Genomic DNA, 14,184 nt, shown 5'->3' with positions numbered 1-14,184 from the left:
TTCGGCTGGATGAGCTTAAATAGCTCTTATGGGGTATGATCGGGGGACGGAGAGGTGTGTTGGCTAGATGGTTGGGTTTATTTGACAGCATTTCATCCATGTCTATTTGTATGTTCTGGGTGTTTGACTGTTGACTGTACTCTGTCTGTCTATTTGTGAATTGACGTGAGTGCCATTTATGTTCTGTTGGGACTTTAGTTCCAAATTTCTTTCTGACGCGGTGTTTATCTATAAATCTGATGCAATACTTATTTGAATTCTAAAAATGTCTTTTTGTCTTGTTTCGATCTCACACTGAGCTCAAGTAGCTCATCCCCTCTCAGTGTTTCCTTTTCAAGTACTCTTCCATTTTCTGCGACTGGACTCGACAAGTCGAAAGTCTCAAAAGCATCATCTTGTTCTTTAACTGGTTAATAAAGCATTACTTTAAATCTAAGTTTTTGTAAATGTTTTTGGATTGTAACTTCTGTTTAACACTGTAGTATAAAATGTTTTGAATTAAATTACTTTGCGTTGAATATTGGGATTTGATAATTAAGATTTATAACTAAAATTTTACCTAGATCACTTCAATGATCAATGTAACATCCGGAATTCAGTCTAAACTTCTAGGTCGGGTTTAGGGTGTTACAAAGACATAGGCTCTTGGATAAGGCCACTACATTGTTTTAGCCGTTTTGAGCCCTTTAAGGCTCGTAATTGACCTTGGGCACCTCCGATCACTCGAAAAATATTTCTAAATGATTTCAAGTTTATTTTAAAATATTCAAAAATGATTTTATATTATTTTTTACTATTTATTCAAACTATTTGAAAATTTAACTCTTGATAAAACTTTTATTTTTCTTAACCTGAATATCCTTGTTTTAAGCCAACGAGCTTCAACAACTATTTTATGATTTGGATGTGCCCTCGTAAGTATGAAATGACCAATAATTATTCCAAATCGTATTTGATTCTTTCTTAAATTGTGGAAATTGTTTTGGAAAATAAAATTTAGATTTCAAAATTTTAGCTTTGAAATTTATGATTTATGAATTCATTATTTCCAAATTCTTTGTTTTTTAAATACAAATATTTGAAATTCTAGATATTGAATTATTTTAAATTGATTGTTTAGATGATTCAAATTTGGATTTGGAATTTAACTAATTCTATGTCTTAAAAGCTTTTTTAATTAAATTATTTAGGAGGATTTTGAACATGGTCGTTTGAACCGGATCAAACTAATCGGTCGGACCGAGAATTAATCAAGGTACTGGTCCAGGATTCTCAGCTCGAAGAAAGGCATTAGATCGATTGGTCTAGGAACTAGCACGAGCCAATTGAATCAAACAGAAAATCAGTTGATTGGACGGTTGGACCAATTGAACTAGAATTTCTTCATTTTTTTACTTTTTTATTTTTATTTAATGTAACTGGGCAGATTGGTCAAACCAATTGTATTAATCGAACTAGTTGTATAGTTGAACCAACAAACTAAAAGCTTAACCGATTCAATCCTCGTTCAGTTATGAAAACTTTGAATTTGAATGAAAATTATTGTTTCTATTTTATTATGAACAATTTAGTATGGAACTAATTGCTTTTGTATATTCTTCCAAGGAATTTTTTTTATAAATTACAAATTGCCCAATAGAGTGTAACTTTCCCATTTTATATTTTTCATAAATTTTTTGGTTAAAATATTAAAAAGAACTCTCTATTTCAAACTTTAAGTTAAACGAATTGAGTTATTCGAGTCAACTCAATTTTTTTCAACTTTCGAGTTCGAATCGAGTTTAATTTTCGAATTCAAATAACTCGAATAATTCGAATAAACCGAATACCAAACTATAAAATTTTACATTTTTACCTCAAACCTCAAACCTTTTTACTTTTCCCCCAAAACTTTTACTCCCCTCCCATCCTACCCCACTACTCCAAACCCATTTCTCCCCCAATTTTTTTTTGAATATTTTCCCCCAACACATTTACTTTCCTCCCAAAATTTTACTCCCCTAACCCTAAAAAAAATTTATTTTCCCCCTAAATATTTACTTTTCACCATTTACCCCCAATAAAAAATCATCCAAAAAATCTCTAAACCTAAATAGTAATAATGTTATTTATATCTACTATTTATATCATTAAATTAAATTTCACATTTTGTCCTATTTATATTACTGAATTGTTTAATCATATTAAATCTTTATAAATTTTTGTTAAAATTGAATTATTGATGATGCCATAAATATTTTAAAAAAATCACATTTTTTATATTTAATATATTTTTAAATTTCAAAATACGTAGTAACAAAAATCAAAAGATAACTGAAGCAACTAAGCAAGCAAAGAAGTTAACTCGTATATAAAAAGATTAATAAATAAATTATGAGGAGATGAAAGTTAATAACAAATTTGATTGCAGTGGGTGATAGTTTACAAAGACCCAAAATTAATTTTTAATTTAACTCGAACAAATACTTCGATCCAATTCGAATTCCATCTCACTCGACTCGATTCGAGAAAATTTCAAATTGAGTTAGGATGATAAAATAGGATTAATCAACTTGATTAACTCGAAATTTTTTCATTCGATTCGATCTAACGCTCACCCCTATTTTATAATTTAATAAAATCATATAATTTTATTTGTATTTAAATAAGTTGACTTACTTAGGTGTAAATTAAAAGTGATGGGTGTATAAATTAAATATTTAGGGTTTATAAATTAAAACTGTGGAAATTATGGTATAAAATAGAATTTTGAATATTTATATTGTATTAAATTTAATGCATGAAACTTCATTATTGTTTTCAGAACCAAACTAGATCGACTGGTTAGGCCTGTTGGATTGGAAACTGATTGAGGTACTAGTCCGAAATAAAGGGCCAGACTAGCTGACCTTTGAACCGGTTGGACCAATCGAATTGATTCAACTGGTTTTCTCAATTTTTAATTTTTAATAATTTATTCAATCAAATCGGTTGGATCAGTCAAACCAATAGAACCGAAAATCAGTGGTCTGATTGGTTCACCCACAAATCTAATCTAAAAACCTTGAATTTCATTGATGATATATTTTAAATAAAATTAATTACTTATTATTTGGGTTTTGAAGGAAATATGAAAGAAGAGAGAATAAAAAGGTTCTCGTGTTTTTTAATCAATTTGAAAATTTGAAAATTTCAAGTTCTAAAATAGATTTTAGAACTAAAAATTTAACTCTTATGAAATTAGACTTGGATTTGCCCATATTCAAATCTAATTTTTTTATTTGTTATCCAAACAAAGAATTTAGATTTTCAATTACAAATCCAAAGTTTTTTTTTTAACCCAAATCACGATTTCCAAATAGACCATCAAGGAATTTTATAAAGTAGTAAAATAGTTTTTATTAAAAGATTTTTTTCATTTAAATATGGAGTGTTTCATTAGCAGTTCCTACTCGTACTGTATGTCGAGACAGATAAGAGGTATTGCATTTACCTTTCACTAGACTAATAGCCTAGCCTATTCTTGATCCAACCAGCCTAGTTAGGTTTAGATAACATGTGAAAAATAAAATAAAATAAAAACACACACACACACACAAATTTTTACGTGGAAACTCTTTCGGGAAAAAATCACGGGCAGAGGAGAAGAAAATTCACTATGTCGAATTCGAATTGTTTACAAGAGGAATAGACTATGTCTATTTATAGGCTTGTAAAACCATATTCTAGTAAAACTAAAACACTTTATTCTAATCAATATCAAATAGATAGAATTTAATAAGGTTTAAAAAACCTTATTCTAAAATAAAATAAAAGAAGTGTAATTCTGTATGGATTCTTCTTTTATTTTATTTTACCACTATATTTTATTTAAATAAGGATTCGGGTCACTTAATTCTAACATAATATTAAATTTTAAAATTTTTTAATATTTTAAAAAATTCTTTTTTTTTAAATTTAAAGAGTTATTATTTTTTCATAAATTTTTAATTTTTTTTAAAATTTTTAAATTTTTTGTTTAAAATATGAAAAAATAATTTAAATTTTTTAAAAGAAAATTGACATACTTTTAAAGAGTGAAGCAAATTGACAAACGTCAAATGTAAATGTTGAGGGTCAAAAGAGTTCAAAAATTATAAAAATCAGTTGACCCACGAATCAGTATGAACTAGTTGAACTGGGTTAAAAAACTACTTGAACCAATAGTTGAACCAATTTTTTTTATTAATTTGTTTGCTTTAAACCAATCGAGCCACTCCTTTTGAGAACCAAGTGATCGAACCAATTCGAAATTGGTTCAACTATCGGTTCAATCAGTTTTTAGTTCGGTCCAACTAGTCAGTGTTGGCTTGCGAGTCAATCGATTTTTTATCTCTCCTTGAACTGATACCATCTGGTTTCAGTCCAACTGGCCGGTCTAGTTTGGTTTATATAACATTAAATTTTAAATTTTTTTATATTTTAAAATCATTTTATTTTTTATTTGGAATTTGAAAGAGTTTTTTTTTCATAATTTTATTTTTTAAAGATAAATTTTTAAAATTTTATGTTGTTATTTTAAGTATGAAAAGAATTATTTTTTAAAATCTTTTATGTACTTTAAATGGAAATGACTAAATTGACAAAAAATTATAAGTGTTAAGAGTTAAAAAATTAATTTTCCTTTAATATCATTAACTTTAACAATAAAATTAGATGAAAGGACGGAAATTTTTAAATAAAAGAATATAGAAATTCAATGTCTCAAAATTAAAATTCTCAAAATTAAAATATAAAAATTAAATTTTAAATTTCAAAAAATAAAAAAATTAACAGATTTAAACCTTGATTTTATATCTGCAATTCGCATGCAAATGATTTATTTATTTATAATAATGTAATTAAACTTTAAATTTTATCATCTTGTATTTGCTTACAAATTTATTTAGTATTTTTAATTAACTTGCTTGAGAAATTTTTCAGGTTATATATTTAAAATTATTAGTCTAGTTAAGAATCCATATAATCAACTGAAGATTCTCCACTAATTTTAACCAATTATTATAAATTTAATTTATATAAATAAAATTTAATATATGATTATTATATAATAAAATTTAGTTGGAAATTATTTTTTATTATTAATGAAATAAATTAGAAGAAAAATTTTGAAAACCCCAGCGTTAGTGGGGGTATTTAATTCTAGTGACGAATTATCTAAACAGAAAGGAAGTTGCACAATAGTTGCACTATTCTAAAGTCGAAAACGAAAAGCATATATTATAATCTTCGATAAAATTATTATGGAATCCCTTATATTAATAATTGAATTATATTTTGTTTTTATATTAAAAAATTAAATAAATTAATCTCTATACATTAGATTAAAGAATAAATTAATTTTTTTGTTAAATTTTTTTATATATACAATTAAAATTGGTCCTTATATGTTTGTGTAAGGTGCACATAACACATTAAATATTATTATTTAATTATTCTGTCAATCATATCAATTTTTAATAATAAAAATAAATAAATTTTTAAATGAAAAATATTAATTTACTTTTGATCTAATTAATAGATTAATTTATTTACTTTTTAGATAAAAGGTACTGAGAAATCTAATACCTAATATAGAGTCTCTTTATATATTTACCCATCAAATTGTGGTTTCATAAAAAGTTGCAGGCCAAGTAAAAGCAACTCATAAAACATTGGGCGGTGGTGGTGGATATTTGATGGCATTCTTAACAAGTTTTCTTGAAGCAGCATCACCAAGATCAATGCCACAAATATCCGACAATCTAATGAGGTACAAAAGTACATCTGAAAGTTCTTCCCCAAGATGTTCTTTTTCTGATTCCTCCCAATTTGGCAACCCTTTGTCCACTTCTCCTCTCCATTGGAATATCTCTGATAGCTCCCCTACTTCTCCAACCTACACATCCATAATTGAAAAAAAAAAAATCATTATTCGGACTGAGGTGAGTGTTGGGCTCAGTTGTTTTTTTTTTCTGTCGTATACCTTGTTTTTTTTTTGTCTATACTAGATTTTTAAATTCGGGTTTTATTTTTATTTTTTAAGAGTTGGCATAGAATCTCACTAAAGTTAAAATGATAAAATATTTTTTTGTGGACCTTAGGCACTTCTGAAAAATTTCATGAACCTCTTTAAGCTCTTCCTAAAATCAGGAGACAAAAATTCGAGATTAAACTGAGTGTAGACATCCCAGAAATAATACCAACAATTCGAGATCCGAAGCAACTACTCTGAAGATGAACTTTAAATATTTCTCACAATAAAAAAGTCCATTCCCCTTAACATACCTTGTGTGTCAAAAAAAAATAAAGAGTTTTGGGTTTCAAGAGCAAAAAGAGACTTTTACTTGAGCATGTTGCTTTGAGACATTCTAAATCAAACATGCTGAGTATGAAAAAGGAAAACGAAAAGAAAAAACTCTAAACCAAACATTTTTCCCAATGGCTCCAATAATGAGATGGCATCCACCTTGTTGTCTTTAAGTAAAGTACTTTAACAGCAGATAATGGCCTAAAGCATAGCCATATCTATGTTCATGGATATTGAAGTGGGTTTGATATTGTTTTATAGATGAAATGTAGTAATTAAATAGGAGTAGTACTGAATCGATTACCATAGCAAGAAGTAGATTCCTAGGACTGTGGTATTTCTCCCAATCTCTGACCCTGGCAAAATCCTCAAGCTTCTTTGAGAGATCCTTGAGACTAATGTCAACCACTCCCTCTTGTGCATTCTCTTTCTCTTCTCCCATGCTTTGCTTTCCCTGGTTTCTTTTTTTTGGCTTCTTATGGTTTAAGATGGGTGATTTATAGCTTTGAAGGTGGAAGTTTCGGTACAATTGTGTTCTCAAGTACTAATTTGTGCATAACTAATTTGCATTTTTAAATTGAAAAGCAAAAATGCTTCATTCATGGTTTAAACATGAGATTCGTTGCTGCCCCACGATACACAAAATGGCCAACTTCACACTACCTGAACTTATAGTTAGAATAATCCCTTTTAATCATTTCTTAGAAACATTTCTATTTTATTTTGTGAATGAAAAAAAAAATCTTGGAATAAATGGAAATTGAAAGCAAGGCTTTCCTTTCTCACAATCTCTTCTGATCATTGGGTTTAAAGATATGTAAAAGAAAAGTAGATGCTATATTCTGATGCATCCATGAACGTTTATAGCCAAAACCCTTGAGCAAATGACATCAAGTCCCAATAAACTCTACTATAAACCAAAGTATATATATATTCAAATTTGGAGATGATGTTGATTTCACAGGGTTTGAACTCTAAATTTAGATGCGAACGTGCAAATTCCCTTTTTACCACACCGACAGGTTGTCGGTAATGTTTATCTCAACTGGTTTTATCCATCAAATGCGAGTAAAAATACGTATTAACCATTTTAGGCTTGTCATTACAATCAGTAATCATCCCGATGAATTCAAGGTTATCACTTTAAATCATTCTACATTCTTCAAATCTGGGCCATCCATTAAGTTTGCCTACAACCCTAATGACGTGGAATCCTTTCAAGACTGAAACCAATCCCTTCTGTTCTCCAATCTCCAGCTCTTTACTTATGAGTTTAGAGTTTAACCTCCACTTCAAGCATCAATTTGGGTATTCTTAACCAAGAAGTTGTAATCTTCGGTTTCGATAAAGTTGTGAAGCCATTTAATGGTGGTGTTTTGGAAGACTATTTGTCAATTGAAGTGGTGGATTTGCCTCCTATAAATGACTTTAAATTCGAGAGGTGTTGAGTGATATTAGTTCGGTTTGATAGGATTTTTAATTTTTTTTTTGAATTATATATAATAATTCAATTCCATTCTCATTTTTTTTATATTGAGTTTCTGATTTTGAAAATTTTAATTTATTTTGATAAAATAAAATTGATTTGATAAAGCTCCAAAATTTTTATCATAAGTATTTTTAAACAATCAACAAAAAGTAATCAATAACTTTTATATAGTATCTTTTTAGAAAATATGTTTTATATAGAATTTTAACTTATTTTCATTAAATTAAATATAAAATATTTATTTTTATATCATAAAAATTAAGTATAAATTAAAAAAATATATAATTTGATTCGATTTGAAGTGATGAATTTTTTAACTAATATTTCATAAATCATCCAATCGCTTCAATTCACGTTATTTTTTTGTTTTCATTGCTCAATCCCAAGTATTCCAAAGGAAATTAGAGGTGGTGTGGAGGTAACAGTGATAGTGGCAATGAGGAAGTAGAGGAGAAAAAACATTAACGTTCATGTATTTTTTGAGTTTATTATAATTATTATAAATTTTAATTTTTTTTGAATGGTAAAAATGTCAACATGGCTTTACAAACAGACAAGAACTAGGAGTAGCACAAGTGTCTAATAGAGGTAGAGCGTAAATTTTGCATGAAAAATAAATTAATATAATATATAAATTTGAGAGTTAAATTTATTATTATGTTATATTTAAAATTATAATTTTTTATTATTTAATTAATAGAAATTTATTAAAAATTAAAAAGTTGAATAGTTGAGTAATTGTTTTGTAAATTTTTATAGTTATATAATTAAAAATAAATTTATTAATAATTAAGTAATTAATAATGTAATCTTTCAAAAATAAATTTAAGTATAAATGGAAAAAAAATTATATAAATTCCCTTGAGATAAGAAAGGACGGCCCCATGATTTATGTGGTGAAATGGAGTGAGGAATTTACATCAAACATAATTCGGGAATCTTATGCCTTTCTGTTTATGGTTTAACCTTTCTTCTTAGTTTACAACCCTTTTCATGATAATGGCATCTGAACTGAAGCTGAATTTATTGTTTTTATTTTTTGGCAACTTGTTAGTATTTACTACTTTCAATCAAAGCAGAGATTCTGATCAATTAAGATAGCTTGGAATTTTAGTATTCCTTCCCGACCATCTTCCATTATTCAAACTTCTACTTTCTCATTAGATTTTTTAAGAGCTTTCGGTAAGATTCAAAGCTCTCAATTGTATGTTCATTTTATTACCAAATATTTCTTCTTAATATATATTTTTTAATTATTGAAACTATTAAATCTTTTATTACAAGTGTTGATAAAAATGTTTAAAGGTTGAATTAGCTGTTTAAATATGAATTTTTTTTAAAAGAGTTTAAAAAAATTCATTTAAAATTGGTCAAGTTTGAATTCCAATATTTAAAGTTTGAGCTCAATCTGACTCATCTAATTTTTTAACTATGTAATATTTTATTTTATTTTTATGTATAATGTCATTTATATCACATAAAAAATAAATCTACAATAATATGTAGTATTATAATGCTAAGATAAAAAAATGTAAATTTCTCTATCTTTAAATATATTAAATTATTACCTTTATTAAAAAATTGAATTAAAAATAGAGGAGTGAATTTAAAATAAGTTTGATTAGTGCTTCACAAATATGAATAAATTTGGATAAAATTTAGAGTATTTACTTTGAATTGAGTCAAATTTAAATAAGTATAAAATATATTAATATCATGCGTAAACGTGATTGAAACTTGATTCAACTCGAGGTAAGATGACCTCTAAAATTGACTTTAAATTTATATCCCATACGAATATGTTAAATTTTTTTATTCTACAATTTTTAGATATTTTAAAATTTTTTTACAAGAAAAAGTCGGAATTACGTTAACGGGAATCTGATTCTATCATTAAGTGGCTAATTAAAAGGAACAAAGCTCCATAGTTAGATTAAAAAACATTATCTGAGGTCAAGTGTATATCCTTTTGTTATTAAATTTTATATTTTCAATTATTAAACCCTCAAATCTTCGGTATTTGACATCCAGGACGAGCGTCAAACAAATATGTAATATAAGTAAAATTTTTCATATGACAATTGTTATCATATTCTTATATCCACATCTAAATTTATATTAACATTTGAAGATGCAACTAAAATCAGATTCTTTGCCGTGGTTAATTAAAAAAAATAAATTATTTTAAAGGGGATCATATTCTATTTGTAGATATTAAGTTGGTACAAGGTGGTTTAATATAAGATGTTGGAGGCAGCTCACATAGAGTGTCGAGGAGTTTGTTTTGTTAGGTTTTAGGTTCTTTGGGGTCTTCTTGGAGATGAGGTGAGCTTATAGAAAGGGAAAGCTTAGTGTGTTAGGTAGATAGGAGGGCCATGGAATGCTACAAATAGGGTCGTGGAATGCCCTACTTGGATGTGATAATATGTGGCCAAACTAATCTTTGTAGAGTTAGCAGTAGAATCATGGGAGATTTTATGGGATATGACATGAGAAGTCTCAAAGTGGATCTTAAAGTGATCTGGTGGCAACCTATGTGATAAGTACATGGGAATCTTTAGTTGTACGAGCTCATTTGTGAGCAACCTACTCCTAGATGAAAGCAATTGCCTTAGTGGGATGGTTAGGTATACAAATTGCTCTCCCTTCACCTTAATCGTAAGGGATGTTATAATGTGGTCTTTCCTAAGAAGAAACTTTTCGACAAAGTGTCCCTTTTGGAGGAGGTGTAATATGCTATTATTTGGTGAGCTTGAAAAGGAGAGCTAGGAGCAACAAGGCCAAAAATGGCAAGAGTGAACTTAAAAAGGCAAGCTTGTAAATATGATTTTTGAAAAGGAAAATGGTTGGAAAATGTAGAACCCTAATATTTGCAAAGGAGATATAGTCTTGGCGTAGATTTTAACAGTTAGAAAAAAAAATTCAAAACTTCTTCTTCTGAGAATGGTTATTGAATAGTAGCTTGAAGTTCTTGTGGAGCACGCACGATGTAATCTGTAACATCCCTTACCCGTACTAGAGACTGTGACGAAGTACAAGGCGTTACCGACACATACTCGGACATTTCAAAGAATGCGGGTTATAAAATTTCATTTTAATTTAAAACCAATCAAACAACATCATAGTGTCCCTAATATGGACCTACAAGGTCCAAAACATACATTAAAAACAATCTAGGACTAAACCAATAACTATTAAAAATTTTAGTAAAATTCCTAAGGTTATGCGTCACACACCTATGTGGAGGCAAAGCACATGCCCGTGTGTTTAGGGACACGCCCATGTTCCTCACCCGTGTTGAATTATTTGAATTTATTTTTCATTTTGAACCTATAGTGGTTTTCACATGGCCAAGCACATGTCTGTGTCCTTGGCCCTTGTCCCTCACACGGCCTAGACACGTTCGTGTCATCGTCCGTGTCCAAAAACCCAGATATTCTGTTTATGATGTCATCACTCATTTTGAGGCACACGGTCGAGGCACAAGCCCGTGTTCTAGGCCGTGTCCACCACACAGTTGAGACACACGGCCGTGTCTCTGCCCATGTGTTTATTACCATGCAAACGGACCTAAAATTTTAGGTGCAAGGGACACACAACCAAGTAACACGGCCAAGCAACACGCCCATAGGGCTGACCGTATGTCACACATGGCCTAGACACATGCTCGTGTGTCTACCCGTGTGGACCTTTTTAGGGCTATTTTCCAAGCCTTTGGTCACTCTCTATCATCTATACACACTTAAAGACTTCAATGGAATTTAACATGGCTTTATTATACTCTTAAACAACCTTGGCATGACTCATCACATGTTAGCCTCATCTCTTCAGCTTAGTACATGCTAAATTATCCTTTTCGTATGAGGGATTAACATAGCGCATTTTATATTTTACACTTAGGCCATATTATAACCATATACCATTGTATGCTATGACTACTCGCAAATTATTTGGTCCCATTTCAAGCATCCATTCATGATAAACCTCGTCACCATATCTCATGAATCATTTAAACATAAACATGCATCATTAGTAGGTTTAAAACCTATATCAATATGAGCCACATCTCATGGCCATATACAAAAGAATAAGTATACCATTTAAACCGTTACATTGGCTAGCCAAATGACACATATAACAAAATAACCAAAAGCCCTATACATGCCATTAAACAAAATAAAAGTATCTATATACCAAAGCGGGACAAGACGATAGTGTGTTGATTCTCCAACGTCTTCTAATCTTCATGAGTCCACGAGCTCTGTAAGATAGGGAAAAGAGGAGGGGGTAAGCATTTATATGCTTAGTAAGTCCGGATAACTGCAAAGTAAACTTACCGGTTAATTAGCATACAACCATATTTAGGAAATAATTCCAACAAACACGAAATAGTTTCCCTATCACATGCACTCAACCATCAAGTTAGTTTCATAACAATACCTCATGTCATTATTCTTAAATGAGCTCATCAATTCAATATTTCCATTCTTTAGTTCTCATGTTAATCCCGTTGAATTTCTCGAAAATCTCGATAGATAGTCCAATAACCGTCAATTCATACAAGTGATCATCTCAAGAACGCACTCCCGCGAACCTTACATCTTACGGTGGGATTACCAGTCCAGGCTAAATCCCCCATAGTAATAACTCATAGAGAAATGTTGGGATTACCAGTCCAAGCTAAATCCCTTTTTACGAAAATTGCTCTCATAAGCTCGGATCTGAATTGCCAGTCCAGGCTTAATTCAGTCCTCAATCGGATTACCCGTCCGGGCTAAATCCTTAATGCACCCATATTCTTCGGGAGGCTCGATCACTCAAAGAACACCCGTCTGGGCTAGATCCTTTCTATTTTGAGATCATCAGATCACACGTCCCGGCTAAATCCTTTTTTGCAACACATGCAAGATCTCATGTCATGTAAGCCATAATTTATCCATCGGATTTCTCTTTCTATTTCAATCGGGACATTTATCATCCTTTTCAATTACACTACCACATTTCATGGATTTTCATGCAATGAATATCTAAATTTTCATACATTTAAGAACGTACATATTTAAGTATATTAAGAGTTTACTCTGGGTTATACGAACTTACCTGATAGTCGTTTTAGATTTGTGTTTCGGTTATTTCGAAACCTTTCATTTTCCACGGTCGACCTCCGAAATTGGTTCCTCGGGGTCTATATCAGTAGCAATAAATTATTAATACCTCACATTGTTCATTTTCGGCTTAAGACTCACCCTCAGGCAAATTGACCAATTTGCTCCTAACTTTTCACACTTTTACAATTTAGTCCTAAGGCTCGTATAATGAAATGCATGAAATTTCTAAGTTACCCAAGCCTAGCCGAATGTTTTTCTTACCTATAGCAGCCCACATTTTCTTTCATCTCAAAATTCTACCCCACATTTTATACCTTTTTCAATTAGGTTCCGTTTTGGTGTTTTCATGAAAAATCACCTACCAAAAGATGTTTATATAACATCTGACTTTCATAACCCTCCATAAATCATCAAAGAACAACCATCTCATGCATGGGTCAAATTTCTAACATGAACCCTAGCTTGAAATATGGGTAGAAATGGATAGAGCATGTTACGAGGGTTTAAAAAATACGAAGAATATTAAAAACAGGGCTAGAGAACACTTACTATTGAGCTTGAAATGTTGGAAAACCCTAGCTATGGAGACTCTTTCAAATTCGGCAGCATGGAGAAGAAAATGAGTGAATTTTTTCATGATTTTCCCTTTTTATTTCATTAATTAACTAAATAACCAAAATGCCCTTCCTTACTAACCTTTCCAAATTTTCCATGCATAGCCATTTTTGTCCAAAAACTTAGAAATTGGGAAATTTACTCTTTAAGGACCTCTAATTAATGTTCCAAAGCAATTTCATACAAATTTCTTCTAGAACCCAAGTTTTGCAATTTATTTAATTTGGTCCTTAATTTCCAATTAGACACCTTACACATAGAATTTCTTCATGAAACTTTAACACATGCATATTTTCATATCCTAAACCTCATAATGATCATGAAATAATTATTTTAATGTCAGATTTGTGGTCTCGAAAACACTATTCTGACTAGGCCCTATTTCGAGATGTTACATTTCTCCCCCCTTAGGGACTTTTGTCCTCAAAAGTCTTACCAGTAAATAAGTTCGGATATTGACTTCTCATGGTTTCTTTGGGTTCCCATGTAGCCTCTTCCAGTCTGTGCCGATGCCATAAAATTTCACCAAGGCTATATTTTTGTTCTTCAACTTTTGACTTCCCGAGCTAAAACCTTAACTGGTTCTTCACCATAAGTCATATCCTATAACACCCCAAACCCGGCCCAGACGTTATGGCCGAATCTGAAGTGCCACGTTGGAGTTG

The 14,184-nt window shown here is 30.1% G+C and overlaps 1 protein-coding gene across 1 annotated transcript; it reads right to left on the bottom strand.

The window, feature by feature from the left end:
- Window positions 1-5,580: 5,580 nt before the first annotated feature.
- LOC107949257 (dCTP pyrophosphatase 1) lies at window positions 5,581-6,926 on the bottom strand. The gene is made up of 2 exons (XM_016883989.2): window positions 6,612-6,926; window positions 5,581-5,896 (listed from the first exon to the last, which is right to left on the bottom strand). The coding sequence occupies exons 1-2, from the start codon at window positions 6,747-6,749 to the stop codon at window positions 5,663-5,665; spliced, it is 372 nt and encodes a 123-aa protein (XP_016739478.1). The 5' UTR covers window positions 6,750-6,926; the 3' UTR covers window positions 5,581-5,662.
- Window positions 6,927-14,184: the final 7,258 nt, after the last annotated feature.

The sequence above is a fragment of the Gossypium hirsutum genome, chromosome A10, assembly GCF_007990345.1.
Source record: "Gossypium hirsutum isolate 1008001.06 chromosome A10, Gossypium_hirsutum_v2.1, whole genome shotgun sequence".
Taxonomy (NCBI): Eukaryota; Viridiplantae; Streptophyta; class Magnoliopsida; order Malvales; family Malvaceae; genus Gossypium; species Gossypium hirsutum.
Note: the sequence above shows the minus strand (reverse complement) of the source record. Positions and strands in the feature narration are given on the sequence as shown.